The sequence below is a fragment of the Herpailurus yagouaroundi genome, unplaced genomic scaffold, assembly GCF_014898765.1.
Source record: "Herpailurus yagouaroundi ecotype Mexico unplaced genomic scaffold, PumYag 28, whole genome shotgun sequence".
Lineage (NCBI taxonomy): Eukaryota > Metazoa > Chordata > Mammalia > Carnivora > Felidae > Herpailurus > Herpailurus yagouaroundi.
Genome location: NW_024412376.1, coordinates 102,309,150 through 102,332,379, shown reverse-complemented (window position 1 = coordinate 102,332,379; position 23,230 = coordinate 102,309,150). Strand labels below are relative to the sequence as shown.

Here is a 23,230-nt window from a genome sequence, read left to right as displayed (position 1 = left end):
TTTCTTTCTTTCTTTCTTTCTTTCTTTCTTTCTTTCTTTCTTTCTTTCCTTCCTTCCTTCCTTCCTTCCTTCCTTCCTTCCTTCCTTCCTTCTTTCTTTCTTTCTTTCTTTCTTTCTTTCTTTCTTTCTTTCTTTCTTTCTTTCTTTCTTTCTAAGTTAACTTATTTATTTTTGAGAGAGACAGAGACAGTGTGAGCAGAGGAGGGGCAGAGAGAGAAGGAGAGAGAGAATCCCAAGCAGACTCAGCACTGTCAGCATAGAGCCAGATGCAGGGCTCCAACTCATGAAACCAAGAGATAATGACCTGAGCTGAGAACAAGAGTGAAACATTCAACCTACTGAGGCACCCAGGCTCCCCTAGTCAAGTCTCAATTTAATGCTCAAATATCTTTTGACCTTTGGTTTGGTAATATTTTCTTAAGTGGCTTAAAAATAGATTCTCTTTTATTATTTACTATTATTAATTAGTCATATCACAAATGTTGGAGTTTGGCTCCATCCCTCTTCTTTTAATCCCTACCATTCTTACTCTAATATGGACACTGTCCCTAACTTAACTTTCCATATGATTCAGAATCATAGCAAAGTATATCATTTGGATTTTCTACATATTGAAAAGTATCACACACATTTCTAAAAATAAGAAATATGAAGGACAGAAATTATCTCTTCTTTTATGCTGAACTATGCTATAACCACTTAAGGAGAGCTTGTCAGTTAAATTTTTCCCCCTTTTTGGAAGTGGTGGGTTTTATAAACTTAGCAGAAAGCTGATAAAGAAATTTTAAAATATATATACATATATTTATATATATGTATATGTGTGTATATGTATATATATATACACATACAGTGTATATATATACACACAGTTAATGCTGGATAAGTGACATGGGCCACGCTGCTGGTAGCTCTGTTAACTGTTTGAAACATTCGTGCCAATATTTGGTCAGGTGTGGACTTCCAGTGTAAGCCAAAATTCTGATAGCCATGGAAACTGTTCAACTGAAGTATGTGAGCAATAATAATATTTTTTTTTAAATCATTTACTCTGTGGAGGTTCAAATATCTTAGAGTAAGTGTAGTTTTTACAATTACTTTTTCATTTTATTAAACAATAAAATATGTGGTATTAAGGTTCTTACAAAGGCATTTCCTGTACATTAGATTATGTAAGTAGCAATCAAATTTTTATAGTAGATTTTTCAGCTGACAACATGCCAACAATGTCAAAATGACTAACAGTCTGAGCTTTTAAAAAATGACTTCCTAATCCAGTAACTTCTTATAAAGGAAAGCACATTTTAAAAATCTTTAATTTCAAAATTAAAAATACGATAGAAAGATAAGATATACATAAATAAAATACATTTATTCTCATAACATATACATTGTTATTTCTATTTTATGTATATTCTATGTTGAGATATTAACTAACTGTACTATAAATAATATCCTGTGTTAAAATTTTTTTTCTTGGAATGATTTTTAGTTTTATACATGGAAATTCATGTGTACAATTCCTCCAATATTAAACCTCAGATTTCTTCACATGACTATAACTAGAATTTTTATATATAAAAGCTTTTCACATAAGTAATGTGTCTATTAATGTTTTTAAAAGAGCTGAAATCATTAATTAGGGATAAAAACATAATGACATTTTGTGCCTTTTGAGGGAGTCTGTAGATACAAATACTCATTAAAATAATAGAATCTAGTTGGTTTTCTCTATTGAGGCAACATAACAATACTGCTTGGGACATCAAAAGGATATTAAAATATTACTGGCTTAAATTAGAAATATGGTGCTATTAATTCAGATTACCACACTTGATTGATTTTATAATTGGGAAAATATAAATAGATTCTGCTTTTGCTGAAGTAGAGAGTGTCCTAAAATGGAAATGAAAAATACATTTTCCCTGGCCCTCATCTGTAAAATGTTTCCATGGCATATGTATATAATCGTGCCACCAACTCTGATCCAGTTGGGTGAAATTCTCAACCAGCATGTCATGGCTCATAATGCTTTTTTGTTAGAAATGAGTGGTTTATTTTATTTTCTAGGCTTTAGAGTTTTCTACTATGTCTAAGTATTTGTATGGTCTAGAATATTACAAAGGAAACTGCAGAGAGGAAAAGAGTCATAAAAAAAGGGAAACATTTTGCTAACATGAAAGCTGATTTTAAATATTTAAATACATTTTTAATAAGAGTTTATTACTATATCCAGCAGTTTTATTCTTAGACTATGTATGAATGAATAGCTAGTTATGAATGATAGACAAATTTATGAAATGAAAGATAAATTAAAACAAAATGTGGCTTTCTATTTATTGCATGTAAAAATCATTTATTTTGAGCATAAAATAAAGGTTGATACCTTTTTTCACAGGAAATAAATTTTATTCTACACCTTCTAAATAAATATTTGTGGTTATCTGCTTCTGCAAAACACCAAACAGCTTTAAATATCTATTTTGTTTTGCTCACATTTCTTGGGTTAGGACTTCAGGAAGGGCTTGGCTGGACAGCTGGTATCAACTCATTTGGTAACATCTGATGGGGCTGGAGCTCGAGGGTCCACTTCCAAGATGGTGTCTTCACTTATATGTGGGCCTAAGTGATCTCTCTACAAGTCTTTCTCTTTTTCTCTTTCTCTCTCTGTTTGCCTGTTTTTCTCTCCCCAACTGGCAGCTCATTCTCCAGGATCTCTTCATATAGCTTGGACATTTCCCAGCATGGCTGGTTTATAAAACAGTACATTCCCAAAGGGAGGGAGAGATGATGCCAGTTCAATTTTAAGGTGTGTCCAGAACTGTCACAATGTTATTTCCCTGTATACTATTGTTCAAAGTAATCAGACTTAAGGAGGTAGAGGAAAAAAGACTACTCCTCTTGCTAAGAAGGACGGCATAGGAACAATGCTTAAGAGCATGTAGAGTGGGAGATAATATTGCTTCCATTTTGGAAAATACAATCTAACACAATGTCCACTAAATCTTTTAAAAAGCATTGCTCTATATGGACACTTTATGATTAGCCTACTTGGGATGCTTACATATGTTCTTGATCTGTGCACAGGGAGAGACAGGTGAAGACAAAAAAGACTCAGAATTTTGTTGTTGTTGTTTTATTCTATTTATTTATTATTTTTTAATATATGAAATTTATTGTCAAATTGATTTCCATACAACACGCAGTGCTCATCCCAAAAGATGCCCTCTTCAATGCCCATCACCTCCCCACCTCTCCCTCCCACCCCCCATCAACCCTCAGTTCTCAGTTTTTAAGAGTCTCTTTTACTTTGGCTCTCTCCCACTCTAACCTCTTTTTTTTTTTCCTTCCCCTCCCCCATGGGTTTCTGTTAAGTTTCTCAGGATCCACATAAGAGTGAAAACATATGGTATCTGTCTTTCTCTGTATGGCTTATTTCACTTAGCATCACATTCTCCATTTCCATCCACGTTGCTACAAAGGGCCATATTTCATTCTTTCTCATTGCCACGTAGTACTCCATTGTGTATATAAACCACAATTTCTTTAACCATTCATCATTTGATGGACATTTAGGCTTTTTCCATATTTGGCTATTGTTGAGAGTGCTGATATAAACATTGGGGTACAAGTGCCCCTATGCATCAGTACTCCTGTATCCCTTGGGTAAATTGCTAGCAGTGCTATTGCTGGGTCATAGGGTAGATCTATTGTTAATTTTTTGAGGACCCTCCAAACTGTTTTCCAGAGTGGCTGCACCAGTTTGCATTCCCACCAACAGTGCAAGAGGGTTCCCGTTTCTCCACATCCTCTCCAGCATCTATAGTCTCCTGATTTGTTCATTTTGGCCACTCTGACTGGTGTGAGGTGATATCTGAGTGTGGTTTTGATTTGTATTTCCCTGATGAGGAGCGACGTTGAGCATCTTTTCATGTGCCTGTTGGCCATCCAGATGTCTTCTTTAGAGAAGTGTCTATTCATGTTTTCTGCCCATGGATTATTTGTTTTTTGGGTTTGGAGTTTGGTGAGCTCGTTATAGATTTTGGATACTAGCCCTTTGTCCGATATGTCATTTGCAAATATCTTTTCCCATTCCATTGGTTGCCTGTTAGTTTTGTTGATTGTTTCCTTTACAGTGCAGAAGATTTTGATCTTCATGAGGTCCCAATAGTTCATTTTTGCTTTTAACTCCTTTGCCTTTAGAGATGTGTCAAGTAAGAAATTGCTGCAGCTGAGGTCAGAGAGGTCTTTTCCTGCTTTCTCCTCTAGGGTTTTGATGGTTTCCTGTCTCACATTCAGGTCCTTTATCCATTTTGAGTTTATTTTTGTGAATAGTGTAAGAAAGTGGTCTAGTTTCATTCTTCTGCATGTTGCTGTCCAGTTCTCCCAGCACCATTTGTTAAAGAGACTGTCTTTTTTCCATTGGATATTCTTTCCTGCTTTGTCAAAGATTAGTTGGCCATACTCTTGTGGGTCTAGTTCTGGGATTTCTATTCTATTCCATTGGTCTATGTGTCTCTTTTTGTGCCAATACCATGCTGTCTTGATGATGACAGCTTTGTAGTAGAGGCTAAAGTCTGGGATTGTGATGCCTCCTGCTTTGGTCTTCTTCTTCAAAATTACTTTGGCTATTTGGGGACTTTTGTGGTTCCATATGAATTTTAGGATTGCTTGTTCTAGCTTCGAGAAGAATGCTGGTGCAAATTTGATTGGGATTGCATTGAATGTGTAGATAGCTTTGGGTAGTATTGACATTTTAACAATATTTATTCTTCCAACCCATGAGCACGGAATGTTTTTCCATTTCTTTGTATCTTCTTCAATTTTTTCTTAAGCTTTCTATAGTTTTCAGATCTTGTACATCTTTGGTTAGGTTTATTCCTAGGTATTTTATGATTCTTGGTGCAATTGTGAGTGGGATCAGTTTCGTTTTCTGTTGCTTCATTATTAGTGTATAAGAATGCAACCGATTTCTGTACATTGATTTTGTATCCTGCAACTTTGCTGAATTCATGTATCAGTTCTAGCAGACTTTTGGTGGAGTCTATCGGATTTTCCATGTATGTCATCTGCAAAAAGTGAAAGCTTGACTTCATCTTTGCCAATTTTGATGACTTTGATTTCCTTTTGTTGTCTGATTGCTGATGCTAGCACCTCCAACACTATGTTAAACAATAGTGATGAGAGTGGACATCCCTGTTGTGTTCCTGATCTCAGGGGGAAAGCTCTCAGTGTTTCCCCATTGAGGATGATGTTAGCTGTGGGCTTTTCATAAATGGCTTTTATGATATTTAAGTACGTTCCTTCTATCCCGACTTTCTCAGGGGTTTTTATTAAGAAAGGCTGCTGGATTTTGTCAAAGGCCTTTTCTGCATCGATTGACAGGATCATATGGTTCTTATCTTTTCTTTTATTAATGTGATGTATCACATTGATTGATTTGCGAATGTTGAACCAGCCCTGCAGCCCAGGAATGAATCCCACTTGATCATGGTGAATAATTCTTTTTATAAGCTGTTGAATTCCATTTGCTAGTATCTTATTGAGAATTTTTGCATCCATATTCATCAGGGATATTGGCCTGTAGTTCTCTTCTTTTACTGGGTCTCTGTCTGGTTTAGGAATCAAAGTAATACTGGCTTCATAGAATGAGTCTGGAAGTTTTCCTTCCCTTTCTATTTTTTGGAATAGCTTGAGAAGGATAGGTATTATCTCTGCTTTAAATGTCTGGTAGAATTCCCCAGGGAAGCCATCTGGTCCTGGACTCTTATTTGTTGGGAGATTTTTGATAACCGATTCAATTTCTTCCCTGGTTATGGGTCTGTTCAAGCTTTCCGTTTCCTCCTGTTTGAGTTTTGGAAGTGTGTGGGTGTTTAGGAATTTGTCCATTTCTTCCAGGTTGTCCAGTTTGTTGGCATATAATTTTTCATAGTATTCCCTGATAATTGCTTGTATCTCTGAGGGATTGGTTGTAATAATTCCATTTTCGTTCATGATTTTATCTATGTGGGTCATCTCCCTTTTCTTTTTGAGAAGCATGGTTAGAGGTTTATCAATTTTGTTTTTTTTTTTTTTCAAAAAACAACTCTTGGTTTTGTTGATCTGCTCTAGTTTTTTTAGATTCTATATAGTTTATTTCTGCTCTGATCTTTACTATTTCTCTTCTTCTGCTGGCTTTGGGGTGTCTTTGCTGCTCAGCTTCTATTTCCTTTAGGTGTGCTATTAGATTTTATATTTGGGATTTTTCTTGTTTCTTGAGATAGGCCTGAATTGCAATGTATTTTCCTCTCAGGACTGCCTTCGCCGCATCCCAAAGCATTTGGATTGTTGTATTCTCATTTTTGTTTGTTTCCATATATTTTTTAATTTCTTCTCTAATTGCCTGGTTGACTCATTCATTCTTTAGTAGGGTGTTCTTTAACCTCCATGCTTTTGGAGGTTTTCCAGACTTTTTCCTGTGGTTGATTTCAAGCTTCATAGCATTGTGGTCCAAAAGTATGCATGGTATGATCTCAATTTTTGTATACTTATGAAGGGCTGTTTTCTGACTCAGTATGTGATCTATGTTCCATGTGTACTCGAGAAAAAAGTATATTCTGTTGCTTTGGGGTGCAGAGTTCTAAATATATCTGTCAAGTCCATCTGATCCAATGTATCATTGAGGGCTCTTGTTTCTTTATTGACTGTGTGTCTAGATGATCTATCCTTGTTGTAAGTGGGGTATTAAAGTCCCCTGAAATTGCCACATTCTTGTCAATAAGGTTGCTTATGTTTGTGAGTAATTGTTTTGTATATTTGGGGGCTCCCATATTCGGTGTATAGGTATTTATAATTGTTATCTCTTCCTGATGGGTAGACACTGTAATTATTATATAATGCCCTTCTTCATCTCTTGTTATAGTCTTTAATTTAAAGTCTAGTTTGTCCGATATACGTATGGCTACTCCAGCTTTCTTTTGACTTCCAGTAGCATGATAAATAGTTCTCCATCCCCTCACTTTCAATGTGAAGGTGTCCTCAGGTCTAAAATGAGTCTCTTGTAGGTAGCAAATAGATGGGTCTTGTTTTTTTATCCATTCTGATACCCTATGTGTTTTGGTTGGTGCATTTAGTCCATTTACATTCAGTGTTATTATAGAAAGATACGGGTTTAGAGTCATTGTGATGTGTGTAGGTTTCATGCTTGTAGCGATGTCTCTGGTACTTTGTCTCACAGGATCCCCCTTAGGATCTCTTGTAGGGCTGGTTTAGTGGTGTTGAATTCCTTCAGTTTTTGTTTGTTTGGGAAGACCTTTATCTCTCCTTGTATTCTAAATGACAGACTTGCTGGATAGAGGATTCTTGGCTGCATATTTTTTCAGTTCATCACATTGAAGATCTCCTGCCATTCCTTTCTGGCTTGCCAAGTTTCAGTAGAGAGATCGGTCACGAGTCTTATAGGTCTCCCTTTATATGTTAGAGCATGTTTACCCCTTGCTGCTTTCAGAATTTTCTCTTTATCCTTGTATTTTGCCAGTTTCACTATGATATGTCGTGCAGAAGATCGATTCAAGTTACGTCTGAAGGGAGTTCTCTGTGCCTCTTGGATTTCAATGCCTTTTTCCTTCCCCAGATCCGGGAAGTTCTCAGCTATTATTTCTTCAAGTACACCTTCAGCACCTTTCCCTCTCTCTTCTTCCTCTGGAATACCAATTATGTGTAGATTATTTCTCTTTAGTGCATCACTTAGTTCTCTAATTTTCCCCTCATACTGCTGGATTCTTTTATCTCTCTTTTTCTCAGCTTCTTCTTTTTCCATAATTTAACTTCTAGTTCACCTATTCTCTCCTCTGCCTCTTCAATGCGAGCTGTGGTCATATCCATTTTATTTTGCATCTCATTAATAGCATTTTTTAGCTCTTCCTGGCTCTTCCTTAGTCCCTTGATCTCTTTAGCAATAGATTCTCTGCTGTCCTTTATACTGTTTTCAAGCCCAGCGATTAATTTTATGACTGTTATTCTAAATTCACTTTCTGTTATATTGTTTAAATAGTTTTTGATCAGTTCGTTAGCTGTCGTTATTTCCTGGTTTTTTTTGCGTGGAATCCTTACATTTCAGCATTTTGTATAGCCCCTGGAGTGGTGCGGAACTGCAGGGCATTTCCCCTGTGCTATCTTGAATAACTTGCGTTGGTCGGCGGGGCCACAGTCAGACCTGATGTCTGCCCCAGCCCACCACTGAGGCCACAGTCAGAGTGGTGTGTACCTTCTCTTCCCCTCTCCTAGGGGCGGGATTCACTGTGGGGTGGCATGGCCCCTCTGGGCTACTTGCACACTGCCAGGCTTGTGGTGCTGAGGATCTGGCGTATTATCTGGGGTGGATTGGCAAGGTGCACAGGGGGGAAGGGGCAGGCTCAGCTTGCTTTTCCTTCGGTGATCCGCTTCAGGAGGGGCCCCTCTTCCATGGACCTCTTGTCTACGCTTGGCTCCGGATAATCCGTTCTGCTAATCTTCTGGTGATTTTCTGGGTTATTTAGGCAGGTGTGGGTGGAATCTAAGTGATTCGCAGGATGCGGTGAGCCCAGCATCCTCCTACGTCTCCATCTTCCCAGAAGCCCAGCAAGAGACTCAGAATTTAAGTGTTAAAGTACATAACCCAAAATTTACCACCTCAGCTATCTCTGTTTGCTCCTCCGTCATATGATGGTAGTGATAATGATAACAAAAATAGTTTCATTTACTGAGTACCTTCCATGTGCCGTGTGAAGTGAAAAGGGCCTTGCATTAATTATCTCAAACCCCACAGCAATCATATTACATTATATACTGTTATTTCTTTTTTTTTTTTTCATTCTGGTTCATTCTGGGTTGCCAAGAATTGGTAAAAGGCAGCAATTAGACATTTTCATTAATGTTGAATTTGTCTAGTGCTTTTTTCTTTGTTTTACGCTTGCATTTGACATCAGAGTGACATCACCTTGTATATAGTTCTATCTTGTAGACAGTGTTAATAAGTTTTAAAAAAACTTGGATTCCCATTATTATAAAAGCTAGAGCACTAACAGAACACAGGAAAATTTAGAAAGAAAAAATACATTTGTTAAGTAAAGAATAAACTAAAAGGAAAATAGGTGTGAATAAATACCACGCACAGTGCTTTAGGAGGGGTAGTAGACAAAAAGGAGAAAAAAAATATTATTCAGAATGAAGAGTTTAAAAGGGCTTGAAGAGAAGTAATAGATATTTAAGACTAGATGAAATGATAATGAACATGGATAACAAGTGTATGTAATAGGAGTCCCTGGAGAAGAAAAAGCAAAGCAAAGGAATTAAAAGTAGGCATTATACCTTAAGGAAACTTTCTGAAATAAAAGACTTGAAATTACACACTGGAAGGGAACATTAACTTTCTGGGAAAAAACACAGAGTAGCCAACAACAAGACATGGTCTAGAAAAATGGAATTTAAGGAAAAAGAAAAAAAAAAGCCCCTAGGAATAAAGGCAAAAAGGCCAAGACTTACTGGGAAATACACTCAGGTTGTCATCAGATTTTTCAATGTTTCATGCCCACAAATAGTGTAGTAACATTTAAGAGACTCAAGAAAAGAAAATATGAGCCAAAGATTCTATATCCAGCCAAACTAAACTTCATGTATAAAGGCTGTAAACATGCTATCATGAGCATGTGGGAACTTGGGAAGTATTGTTCCCATGAACCCTTCCTGAAGAATTGAAGAATGTATTTCAGACCCCCAAAATGACTGGGAAGACACCTTCCAAAGGACTTGCGTAAACATTAAATACATATTTATCTGTAAAACTAAGACTAAATTAGATATAAGGGAGACAGCATAGTATAAAAATGATATGTGCACTGATAATACAGAAACTATCGAAAATAAGGGAAAGTATGTGAAAAATAGAGTAAGTTTACTAACTGCGGTATAGGTGTTAACTGAGAGTAAAAGGCATCGTATTTCAAATTAGATATTTAGCAATAGGAAAGAATGGAAGAATAAATACTGGTACTGAAATTAAATATTTTCATAGTAGAAACAATGAATATTAGCTAAAAAAAGGGAGGGGGAGAGAGGACAAGAGTTTCATATAATCATTTGCGTAACATACAAACCCGTTTATGCCACGAAATATATAGAGGAAGATGTAACAACATAGACTTCTTAGTGAAAAACTGTGTGCGTGAATGTTTATGATACAATAGAAATCCATATCCATATATATGTGTATATGTATATATATATATATATAGCAATATGAAAACTGAGGCCTCATTTATCGATCACATCAATATGTGTAAATGATTTTAATTGAACCATAAACACAAAGTAGTTTATATTTTATACAGAGAAATCTAACTTAAAGAAACACAGAAATAAAAAATAAAAGAACACAATATTCTAGATAAACACAAAGAAAAGAGTAAGAGTTACAATTTTGATATCTAACAAATTAGTGTTAAGGTCAAAAAGGCATTAACAGACAATGAAGGACAAATTATAAGGCTTCAAGTTATAGTTCACAATTGTGGAAATAAGAGTTTTAATAATTACCCAACCTAATAACACAGGTTTATAAAGTAGAAACCACAGTAGAGGAAATGATAAATAGCAGAAACAGTAATAGGAGATTTAATACATTCACTCAATCCAAACAGAGTAATTGACAAATATTTACTAAAGAAATAAAAAACAATACAATTAATTAGGTTTTTTTTATAAATATATAGTCAAATCTAAACTCTGATAACAAAGACCTTCCCTTTTGAAGTCCACATGGAACATTCTCCAAATTGGACTATCTCTTGACATACAGTGACACCAAAAAAACAAAACAAAACAAAACAAAAAAAACCCTTAACTACTCCCTTTCCCATAACTACAAAGAGACCACAATTCAATAAAACAACATCAGTAACAACAACAATGAAAAAGTCTTTTAAAGTGGGACATTAAAAAAACATCTAATTAAATAACTATTTAGTCAAAGGGGAAGCAAATAAATAGAATTTCTTAAAAATAAGAATAGTGGAAATACAACTGTCAGAATCTATGGGATATAGTTAAAGCAGTTTTCAGAGTAAAATATATAGCACTAAATATCTATATAAATAAAAATGAAAAAAATAAAAACAAATGAATTAAGCACCCAATTCAAAAAGTGGGAAAAGACTACAGAGTATCCTGGAAAAGAAAAAGAAGACATTAGTTTAAAAATCTGAAATAAATGGGTAAGATAAAAAATGTAGAATAAATCTAAATGCTAGTTCGTTAGGGAAAAAAATCAACAAAATAGTCAAACTACTAGCTAACTCAACTAAGACAAAAGGAAAACATTGAAAATACATAGAATGAGAAATGACTAGGATGGGGTATAGTTATTAAAACAGAAGACTTCAAAAAAATCAGTAGAGACTACTTTATGCAACACTATGAAAGTAAATTTGTAAATATTATTAGAGGAAGTATATAAATTTTATAGATAAATGCAACTATCCAAAATAGGCCACAGTAGAGGTTCACTGTCATTATAGACAAAAACAGAGTAAATGGTACAAAGTATGATAGTTTTTATGAGATCAATTTGATGATCACACTCATCAAACTTGTTTTAATCTAATACAACATTTAATTAATTAAATTAATCAATTAAACATAGGACTGGAGGTATGGCAAGAAGAATATGTTCCTGTTTTTGAGAAGTATGGCAATATCAAGTTCACATCTACAGGAGCCACTGTACACATGGATTACCATGACACAGAGAAGCTGCAACTCCAATTTCATTCCAGTCTTTCATAGCATTCTAGTCAAGGCAGCCATCTTTAAAACCACAAACTATGACATTTAGAAATTTAAAATAATCCTGAAAAATCGTCATCAGTGTTTGAGGGTTTTTTTTTGTTTGTTTTTTCATGACCTAGATAATTTAATTATTGAATCCATTTGGAAAAAGCAAATAAGCAAGAATATCCACAACAGAACAAAAGAAAACACCCTGAAAAAGAACAACAATGAGAAGGGTTACCTTTACCAGATATTAAAACATGTAACTTCTGTTATCAAGCTAATGTGGTACTGATACACAAACAGACAAAGCAATGAAACAAAATCGAAAACACAGAAATAGACTCAAATGTATATGAGAAGACATCATCTCAAAGTAAGTGGTAAAAATAGAGTTTTAAATAATTGGTGTTGGGATAATTGAATACCCAAATGGAAAAGTTAAAAGAGGATTAATGTATCACACAGTGCATCAGTGTAATTGCCAAGGAATTAGAGGCATAAATGTTATACCAAATTCATAAAAAAAAGAAAAATTTCAAGATCTAGAAGAAAACATGATAGAAAATTGGTAAGTGATTCAAAATCTATAATAAGGGAATGCTTTATACCATTTACAGATCATATTAATAATATAAAATAAAACATTTTCATGGTAAAATGCAGCACAAGTAGAATGACAAACGAAAAGCTGGTGATAATATTTGCAACTTATATCACGGAGAAGAGCTAAAATTCTTCATGTTGAAAGAAGAAAATAAAGGAGAGGCCAATAATACTATAGAAAAAATGAGGTATAAACATACAGCTTAAAGAAGACGTGCAAATGGTCTCTCAATGTGTGAAAATATGTTCGCTTTTGTCTGTGATAAGATAAATACACAGTTATGCTGAGATAGCTTCTCATGTATTAGATCAGCAAAAATCTAAAAGCTTTACAGACTACTTTGTTAATAAGGCTGTGCAGAAAGTAGCTTTCCTGTAAATTGTAGGGAGGACTGCAAAGTGCCCCAACCCCATTGAAGGGTAATTTGGGAGTGTTTAACTAAATAAAATATTCATGTAGTCTTTGACCAGTAATCCTGTTTCTAGGAATTTATCCCAAAAATATAGTGGCAAAAATATGAAATGACGTATGCATAAAGCTAAACACTGAAGCAATATTTATCATAGCAAATAACAGGAAGCAAACCAATGACCGTCAGTAGCTAAGTGACTAAACTGTTACATATTCCTACAGTGGAGCACTATGCAACTAAAAAAAGTAGTTATAAATGTCTCTTACTCCTATGGTATAGTTCCCTGAATATAATGCTAAGTGAAACAGCAATGTTGGGGAAAATGTGTAGGAGACTACTATTTATAGAAGTAAATACATAGCTAGCTAGATGACAAATAGATATGCTTATGTTAAAAATAATAACAGTTAAAAAAGCAATTTGAGGATATTTTTAAAAATGATGCTCTAGGGGCACCTGGGTGGCTCAGTTGGTTAAGCATCCGACTTTTGACTTCAGCTAAGGTGATGATCTCACGGTAGTGGGATTGAGCCCCCCATCTGGCTCTGCGCTGGGCACAGAGCCTACTTAAGATTCTCTGTCTCCCTCCCTCTGCTCTTCCCCCACTTTCTCTCTTTTTCTCAAAAAAAAAAAAAAATTAAAGAATGATGCTCTACAAAGGAGAGAGAGAGAGAGAGAGAGAGAGAGAGAGAGAGAGAGAGAGAGAAATCAAGAAACAGAATCTTAACTATAGAGAACAAGCTGATGGTCACCAGAGGGGAGGTTAGTAAGGAGATGGGTGATGGGGATTAAAGAGGGCACATGTGGTGAGCACCAGGTGATGCATGGAAGTGTTGAATCACTATGTTATACACTGCATGTTAACTGGAATTAAAATAAAATGATGCTCTATTTTGAAGGGAGAGAATGGAATAGGGTAGATGGAACTGGGGGAGATGGAAACTAGACTTCTAAAACTCTAAATTATAGATTTGGTTTTAGAATTATGAATATTTTTATGTAACCATAAGGCTGAATTGGAAATATCTTTCAAATTAAAACAAAATCAACAAATGAACCTAATTGTGTATCTAGCTGGTATCATAGCATAAAGTAAGAAACTTCTCTAAGTGAAGTGTATTTAAAGCACAGTAATCTGGCCATTTATCCCTAGAAGTATATACCCTAAGGAGAAAAAGATCTGCAAAAAGTCTTAAAGTGTTTTCAGTAGGCATAATGTTGATGATAATATTGGCAATTTTATTTTGAGACTATATTTATGATAAAACAAATGAAGTTATTATGTTGGTGTTTTTGAACCTGGAGAGTTTGGGTTTGGATGAGAGATTGTGGTTGTGATAAGAATACATCTTATATAGAAAGTGTAACCCTTCAGATGCTGCTCTTTGAAACCTGTTGTGCATTTGCACCAAAACCACACCACCCCACCCTGGGCTGCTTTCTCCCAATGACTGAGTGTGACCAGGATAGTAAGGTGGACCCATGAATCTGTATTGGCTGACTTTGGTTCAAGATATGGATATGGCTTTGCTGAACCTTCCTTAGATGACACCATAGTCTGGGATACTTCCATCCACCCCCCCTTTCCCCTTCTGTCTCTGTTTCTGTCTCTCATTCTAATATTGTCTCGTTTCTAAACTCTCTTTATCCCTAGAGGTCAGACTTAACCTCTTAGTTAAGAGCTTCTGCCAGTTTTACTAGAGAGGAAACACAGGAGTTTATACAGAGGGCATAACGCAGCAAGCCTTCCTAACAGTCTTCTTCAGGTATCTTTCTTCCCAAAGTCTCACATCGATACATCTCTTCTTCCCTATAGTCCCTCCCCTTATCTGTATGCTTTTCTGATGGGAGCCCACCACCCTCATTTATGACAGGCCCTCTTCCATTGTATCAAATTCTACACCTCTAATTTATATAATATCTTAGAAATATTATTAACTAGAGACACACACATTGAGATTAGGCATGTAGAGTCTAAAGATGCTGAGCCTGAAGGCCTTCATCTTTCTAAAGCCTACTTGCTCAGTGTTCTGTGGAATGATGAGGCAGGATTCCCACAGGTAAAGAGGAGTCTGGACGCAGGGATAGCAAATAAGAGCTTACTTTATTTGCTTTCTTATTGGCTTTCACTGTATAGCCAGAAGATCTGGAAGTATATTTCAAGTCAGATAAAAGGTTTAGATACCTCCCAGAAGAGAGTAAAAATAAAGTTATATTTGAATGTGTTTTCAGAATAAAATCAACTAATAACATTGATGTACTGTCTAAGCAACCTTTTTTTTTTTTTTAATCCCTCTTAAAGTGTGAGAACATCTTAACCTACCATGTTTAGGAATTAACTAGAGAAACTTGCCAGATATACCAAAAGAAGAGGAGTTCAGGGATACTTTCTCAGACAGAAGCCAGGCCATTTTTTCCCTTCAAAGAAGAGCACCAGTTTCTATCCAGGGGAGTAGAGTTTGACTGATGTCAGATAGCACAGTTTTCAGGACTCCCACTTAGTTTTTCCTCAAAATAGCATATGAAAAGAAACAGCTGTCTAGTGTGCACGTTAGCACTTCTTATTTTTCTTCTGTGTGCTTCTAATAGTTGAAACTTCTTCCCGGAGATTCTGATAGCTTTACATTTGGTAATTTATAAACTCTTTCATATAGAAAAGGGGCAGGGGACAAGTGGTACCATTTATCTTAATGGAAATTTGATTCTCATTCCTTCTTACCAATGAATGAATCTCATTTGTCAAGTTGTCTTTTTTTTTCTTCTCTGAAAGTTATTAGAATATATATTGATGACCTCCTGGAAATTCCATGGAGATCACAGTATGTAGTATAAAAATTCCTAAACTATAAATCTCTCTAAATGTAATCCTGATACACCTGACTCCTAAGGAAGCTTGTTTCAATTAAATTAAAAAAATAAAGGAACAAAGAAAGAAAGAAAGAAAGAAAGAAAGAAAGAAAGAAAGAGCCACTAAGAATAGTTTACAAGAAAATACAAGAGACTCAAAACCACACATTGGATTTAGCTCAACTATTTTTCCCTTTTAGATCTTTAAAAAATAATCCCTTAGATATCAAAGGTAGATTCTTTTGTTAAATTAATGCTCAAAGGAAATGACTTGAAATTGTTCATTAGTTGCTTTTAGTCCTTCTCTACAAATGTTGGTATCCATGCAGCTTTTGGAGGATACACAATTTAGAAAAAAAGTATGTATATAACAAAACAAAAGTAATCAGATTAATGCAGATTAAAAGCACAGTGAGAGAGGCACCTGGGTGGCTCAGTAGGTTAAGTGTCCAACTCTTGATTTTGGCTCAGGTCATGATCTCATAGTTTGTGAGATGGAGCTTGGGATTCTCTCTTTCCCTCTCTCTCTACCCCTCCCCCACTTGCTCGCGCGCTCTCTCTCTCTCAAAATAAACAAATAAATACATAAATAAAAGCACAATGAGATACTAGTACAAACACAGTGAGTTACTTAAGAGAGCAGTTACCAGAAGGAGACCATGCTGGTACCCTCTCCTTGGACTTTCAGCCTCCAGATCTGTGAGAAAATAAATTTCTATTGTTTAAGACCCCCAATCGATGGTATTTTGTTATAGCAGCCCAGCTTGATTATACATAGCAAAGTATACAATAATACATTGAGAGGAGGAATGTGAAGATGTTTATCAATGTTAGAAACATTTATAAAACATGATTTGAGGAAAAGTAGGATTTTCTTTCCTCCTAATTTATGTAAAAGCAAAGCAAAAAAAAAAAAAAAAGTATTGTCCTAGGGAAAATGTACAAGACAAAGCAACAGGTGATCTACATAAAAGTGCAATAGAAATATAGTTCCCAAGGGCGCCTGGGTGGCTCAGTCCAGTTAAGCATCTGACTTCAGCTCAGGTCATGATCTCATGGTTCATGGGTTCAAACCCTGTGTCAGGCTCTGTGCTCACAGCTCAGAGCCTGGAGTCTGCTTTGGATTCTGTGTCTCCCTTTCTCTCTGCCCCTCCCCTGTTGCACTCTCTCTGTCTCTCTGTCTCAAAATTAAATAAATATTTTTAAAAAATAAAAAGAAATATAGCTCCCATATTTAATACTCAAATAAATTGTCTACAAATATACACACTGATAAATCAAATCATATCATTAATCAAAGTTGCAAACAATTTTCCATTTTGGCCTCTAAAACCAAAATTTGTATTGTTTGAGACCCTACAAATACAAATAGCTTGGTCGGTAAACTTATCCATGGAAATAAAGGTATTTCTGAAAACTGATTTTCATAGATGTGTGCTAATTTGCTACAAAGATAATATTTGACTGGTGAGATGACTTTACTCTCCACTAAATTTTTCCAAAATAAGTATACAAAAACATCATTGCAAAGCAACTGATGCATAGAGAAGTTGAATCACATATTCAAACAAGTGCAGATGAGCTGAATTACTGAATTCTAGTAAATTCTAGAATTATTGAATATAGGGCTATGCTAGATTTTACTGATTTAAAAAAAAATCAAAGCTACCTCTGAACAAGTGGTTGATCAGAATTCTGGGCTAGATTGGAATGATAATTATGGCTGATTAGCTTTCCACAGAGGTTTCAGGACCACCAGCCCCTGATAATTCCTAGGGGCACCTTCTGATGAAGGTCAATCCCCATTCCTGTTAATTTAGGTTTCATCTCACCAGTGAATTCTCATTGTTTTCTGTCAAAATATTATGATATCAATATGATGTTTTGATATATTGTGAGGCTTCAGTATAGTAGAATAAAACTTTGGAGTTAGTGATATTCAAGTTATAAACTGATGCCACCTGATTACAATCAAGTTTATTGCTAAAGTAGAAATAAACATGTCCTCCCTTAGGGCTTGATTTGAAGGTAATTGAAAGTATTTGCAAAATACCTAGCATAGAGACTAGTACAAAGACTCCCAATAGATAAAAAAAAAGTATTTCTATTAAGACCGATTTAATCTCAAATTTGATTCAGTGCTTATTCAGAAACTGCTCATTACCACACATTCCAGTGATCCTTCAAACTTTGCTCATTAGAAAACTTTCAATTTTACATTTAAAATTTTAAGATGATTAATAGCTCATGAATATTTACTGAAAGAATTTATAATCTTGAAAATAAGCGAACTCAAGAAAATAACTTATGGAAATATTATATTTTAACAGTTTTCTATTTTTTTCCTCTTTTTAAAATTTACTCTTGAGTGTTAATCTAGTAATACGAATATGTGTGATAACACAAACAATGTAACTAAATCAGAAAAACAGTAGCCTAATTGTTGAGGATTAAGAATATATTTAGATTCACTCTTGTGTGATTATATAAAATTCATTAGCTAATGTTTAAACATGGCTGGTAAAAAATTAAATCATCTATAGATCTTTTAATCCATTTTCAAAGTATAGTGGAGTGTAAATGACAAAGATGGAGTATTTGCCTTTATAAAACTTACAACCCTAATATTTTGTAACAGACCTACTTCACTTCTTGAGGAAGTGACTCCTTTTGTAATATTTACTTAAGCAAGTTGTCTCAGTTCACTGACTGTTAAATAAATCTAGTTAAGTAAGAGTAATGCAGGTTAAAGATGTAAGGATTCCTTACCACACACTGCATTAACTTTCTTGCTCAATAATTCCCCTTGCTGAGAAGTTTCCGGTTCTCAGATGTAGCATGGTATAATAATCGATTATTTATATAACGTTTTTACTCTGGTGCATATAGCTTAGGAGCTTTAGATCTTATCCTTTCTGTTCCCAGTTTATGTAACAAAAATACTTTTATATTTCTCATAGAGGTTATAGGAAATGATACGAGTCTATGTATGTAAGACTTAAAAATAAAAAAAAAAAAGAGCAGCATGATCTTAATATAATGTCAGTATAATAGTCATTTTTAGACTAATTGCAAATTAAGGATATATGCTAACTGATGATAGAGTATGATCCTCTTATTTATTTATTTATTTTAAATGTTTATTTTGGAGAGAGAAAGAGAAAGAGTGCAATCAGGGAAGGGGCAGAGAGAGGGAGACAGAGGATCTGAAGCGGGCTCTGCGCTGACAGCAGAGAGCCTGATGCAGGGTTTAAACTCCTGATTCCCCGTGAGATCCTGACCTAAGCCAAAGTGGAACACTCAACCAACTGAGCCACCCAGGTGCCCCAAGTATGATCATTTTAAATCACAAGTTTTACAGGTGCTTAGAGGCTTAGCGATTATTTAGTCCATTATGAAACCTAGGTTCAGAAAAATGTGGTGACTTGGACTAATCAGTTGGTGAGTGGGAATTAAAGACTGATGTCCCATCTTATATGTCAGCTTAATTGTCATTACCTCATGCTTCCATTTAAAAGACTTAACTTTCTGACTATTTAAAAAATAATTTAATTACATAATAATACAGTCCCCTGGGAAATCTTTAGACTGTTGCAAATAAGGTTAAAGTCCAATTTGGTCACCAGGCCGATTCCACAGCATCTTTCTTCAGAAGGGTGAGCAAATTTCATGTGGTGAGTATATTATTTGGGATTAGGTTTAGTGAAAAATAATAGAAAAAGCCCCCAAACAGTATCTGAAACAAAATGTAAATTCAGTCTCATATTTCAGCAGTGGAGATATTACCCATCTAGGCTGACTGATGCTCCTGGGTGTCAGGGTCGCTGCTTCTTTCTCTTGTTTCTCCATAATGGTGGCCTCCAATTTAAGTCAAGATAGCAGCTGGAGCAAGCAACAGTCATTATATTGCTCTCCAGCTACAGGAGAAAGTGTACCTTCCCTCCTCTAAGAAGTTTTATATAATTTTCATTTGGAATCCATTGTGCAAAAGTTAGCCATACAGACCTACCTAGCTTCAAGAGGAGCTAGGAAATGCAGTCTTTATTCCAGGAAGCTTCATGCCCAGCTAAAAGCTAGGGCTTAATTTTTATGGAAAAGGGAGGTCAGTGTTTGTTATAGTGAGTGCCCAGGGGCAGCAAGAATTCTACTTCTTACTATTTCTTTTTCCTGTCTGGCCTAGATGTCTGTTAAAAACCTCAGTCATTAACAAGAGAGCCAGGCCTGGCAGAATATCAGGAGTTCTTTTCTCATTACCAGATAGTACCTAAATACTGTTCTTCCAGCTTTTCATGTCTGATATACCTGGGAATAATTTTGATCTTCCTCGGCACTCTCATAAGCATCTGTTCCCAGGAAAAATAACAACAATAGGAATAAAACAATAAGTGCAAAATATATAATAAATTGAACAACTCACCAAATGATATTATGTATGTTTTTATGATTATACAAGTATATACATAAACTATAGAAGATAAATTTAAAAGAAGCATGCAAAATGGATAATGATATGTTACCTTGGTTGTTGTGGGATTGAGGTTGGTAATCAAATTTGACTATAATTTATCTGTAATAATCCGAGGATTTACAACAAAACGAGGTGTGTTTGGGGTGGGAGGTGTGGGGAGACTTACTATGTGGAAACCTTTAAGACTCTAGAGTATCTTAATTGAATAGCTTATCTTAATTGGAATACAATGGCTGTCTAATTAAGATAGTTGGTTTTGGTTGCTCACAACCAAAACCTTATATCATTTATATAATTGATCAATGATATATATCAATGATTCTTATTTTTTTTTAACTTTATGTATTTATTTTTGAAAGAGAGACAGAGTGAGCAGGGGAGGGGCAGAGAGAGAAGGAGAGAGAGAATGTGAAGCAGGCTCCATGCTGTCAGCACAGAGCCTGATGCAGGGCTTGAATTCACAACCATGAGATTATGACCTGAGATGAAAATAAGAGGCAGACGCTTAACCGACTGAGTCACTCAGGCGCCCCAATAGAAACTAATTCTAATGAACTAAACAAAAAAATGAATTTATTGGAGGAGTACCGATACCTATTATCATGGATAGGAAGAAAAGGCTGAATGTAGTAGGAATGTAGTAGCTATGTAGTAGGAATTAAAAACAGACACTATAACCCCAACTGATTTTTATTCTTGTGTCTCTCTGTTTATGGCATACAATCTCATGAGGTGAAATGGCACTGGTCAAGCTTGAGGCACAAGTGAAGAGGGAAGGGAGAGAGGGAGAGAGAGAATCTTAAGCAGGCTCCACTCAGCGTGGAGACTGACACAGGGCTTGATCTCATGACCATGAGATCTTGACCTGAGCCGAAATCAAGGGTCAGATGCTTAACCGACTGAGCCACCCAGGTGCCCTGATATCATCAATATTTAAAAAAAAAATTGTTCCAGGAATAGCCATTTCTTTTCTGAATTCTTCAAATTTATTTTATCAAGACAAAATTGACATATAATATCAGTTTCAGATGTACAACATAATGATTCAATATATGTATATATGTGTATATAAATGATCACCCCAGTAAGTCTAGTTAACATCCATTGCCACACACAGTTATAAATTCGTTTTTTGTGTGGTGAAAACTTCTAAGATCTACTCTTATCAACTTCCAAATATACAGTATTATTAATTATAGTTAATATAGTTACACCGTGTTATATATTACATCCCAGCTTACTCATTTTATTACTTCTCTTGAATTCTTTTTTTTTAAGATTTTATTTTTTTAAGTCATCTTTACACCCAATGTGGGGATTGAATTCACAGTCCTGAGATAAAGAGACGTATGTTCCACTAACTGAGCCAGAGGCACCCCTGTTTCTTTTTATCTGACAAAGATAACTCAACTTAGTTTCCTTTTTTTTTTTTTTTTTTTGCTTTGTTTATATCCTCATAGAGCTAAGATTAATGCTTTATCCCAGTAAGGGAATTGGATTAGGTTTCTAGTGTTCTAATTTTCTTATATTAAGTAAATAAATTATATGTATATTGTAGGCAATCTAAAATTATTGTGGGTAGTGAGAGGTATAAATACATTGAATTTGCATGGTATGATAAAAAGAATAAAATGGGCATGTAAATGAAATTAACTGTTTCTGGCTTGAGTATTGATATAGACGTATATATTATTTATGCACTTGACTCCAATTATTTGTAAAGATTCTATAACTGTATAAAATTATATCGAGGAATGTAGTAAATTATAATAATTGTGTATTATTTATAATGATTGTGTGTATAGTTTTTGTGTTATAAGGAATTGTCACTTGGAATAAAGTGCGGTTGTTGGTCCCTGAGTGCCTTTAATATATTTGTTTTCTAATATATTATAACTGAAGACCTGCATTTTGCAGGACATTAGCAAGTGCTGGTAAAGACCTGCAAGATAATTTTCTGAAGGCTCTGGCAGTGAGAGAAGAAGACAATCACAATGGAAAAGTGAGCGTGAGTACCTACATCCTAAAAATGTATACATTAAAGGCACAGTTGGTATCAATAATATACATTTTAATATCTTCCCTGAGAAGTAATTCATGAGGGATATAATAAGGCTCTTTGTTTTATATATTATACAATTTATATAGAAAAAAAATGTATTCCCACTTACAACTGTGGAAGTACCCAAATGGTGAATAAAAAATAGAATCCCATACATCTATTGTAGAGAAAATGCACGACTCTTTGTGCTGGTCTTATGCTGAAAATTCCTGCTCTAGCTCAGCCTCCTGGTATGCTCTACCAAGTCACATCATCTACTGTCCCCCAAGTTTTGCCCTATGCCTACCTGATTTCATACTGCCTTCAGAAGATAGTCCTGTCGTCTGCCTTGTAGTCCTACATTTGGAGATGTGATACAAACCACATGATGGAGAAGCATAATTTTTAATTACCATGGATAATATATTATTACTATATTAAAATGTATGCTAGATAATATATGTAAAAGTGTTAATATTTTTGGAATACATATTTACTTTCACCTTTTGTTAATATAATACTAGTAATATCAGTCTTCTGTAGGTCTTAAAATGTTCCAAGTCAAGGATGAAAAAAGGCAAATGTGACTTACAGAAAAATCCTCAGAAGTAGTGTGATGAAAAATTTATAGCAACAGAAAAATATGTGGATAAGGAGGTCTATTTTACTAAACTTTTCTCAAAAAGTAGTTGGAATTTTTCTCACTGTCAGGGCCCTTGAAAATTTTACATGCGGACAAAATCCTCACTATACTTTAGAGAGAGAAAAGATCATATTTTGGTCAGCCAATTGAATAGAATTAACCTGGACTTGAAATTAGGGAGATTCTTGGAGGAGTTGGACAAGTGAAGTTTAAGAGGTGAAGTTGGAAATATGGATAAAGAGTAAACTCTGATAGGCCTTGTAAATTACAACAGAAAAGTTTGAAATTTACCTGACTCTAAATAGAAAGAGCAGCTAAAAAGATGGGAATAAAGGCAAAAGAATGTGATGGCACAGGAATCCATCATAAGGACTTACAAGAAGGAGCAAATGATCATTAGTGATCAAACAAGACAGGGATTAAAAAAA

General features: G+C 35.0%; 1 protein-coding gene across 3 annotated transcripts in view; it reads left to right on the top strand.

Annotated features, from left to right (window-relative positions):
• The window catches only part of CFAP299 (cilia and flagella associated protein 299), a 589,251-nt gene that overhangs the window by 212,281 nt on the left and 353,740 nt on the right, over positions 1-23,230 (top strand). For 2 of the 3 annotated variants that reach the window (XR_005792060.1, XM_040480193.1), the window contains exon 3: positions 22,036-22,126. Coding sequence is in view for 2 of the 3 variants with exons in the window: in XM_040480193.1 (XP_040336127.1) it covers positions 22,036-22,126 (91 nt within the window). In the remaining variant the exon portion in view is untranslated. The remainder of the gene's footprint in view (positions 1-22,035; positions 22,127-23,230) is intronic. The other variant, XM_040480202.1, reaches the window with a different exon arrangement.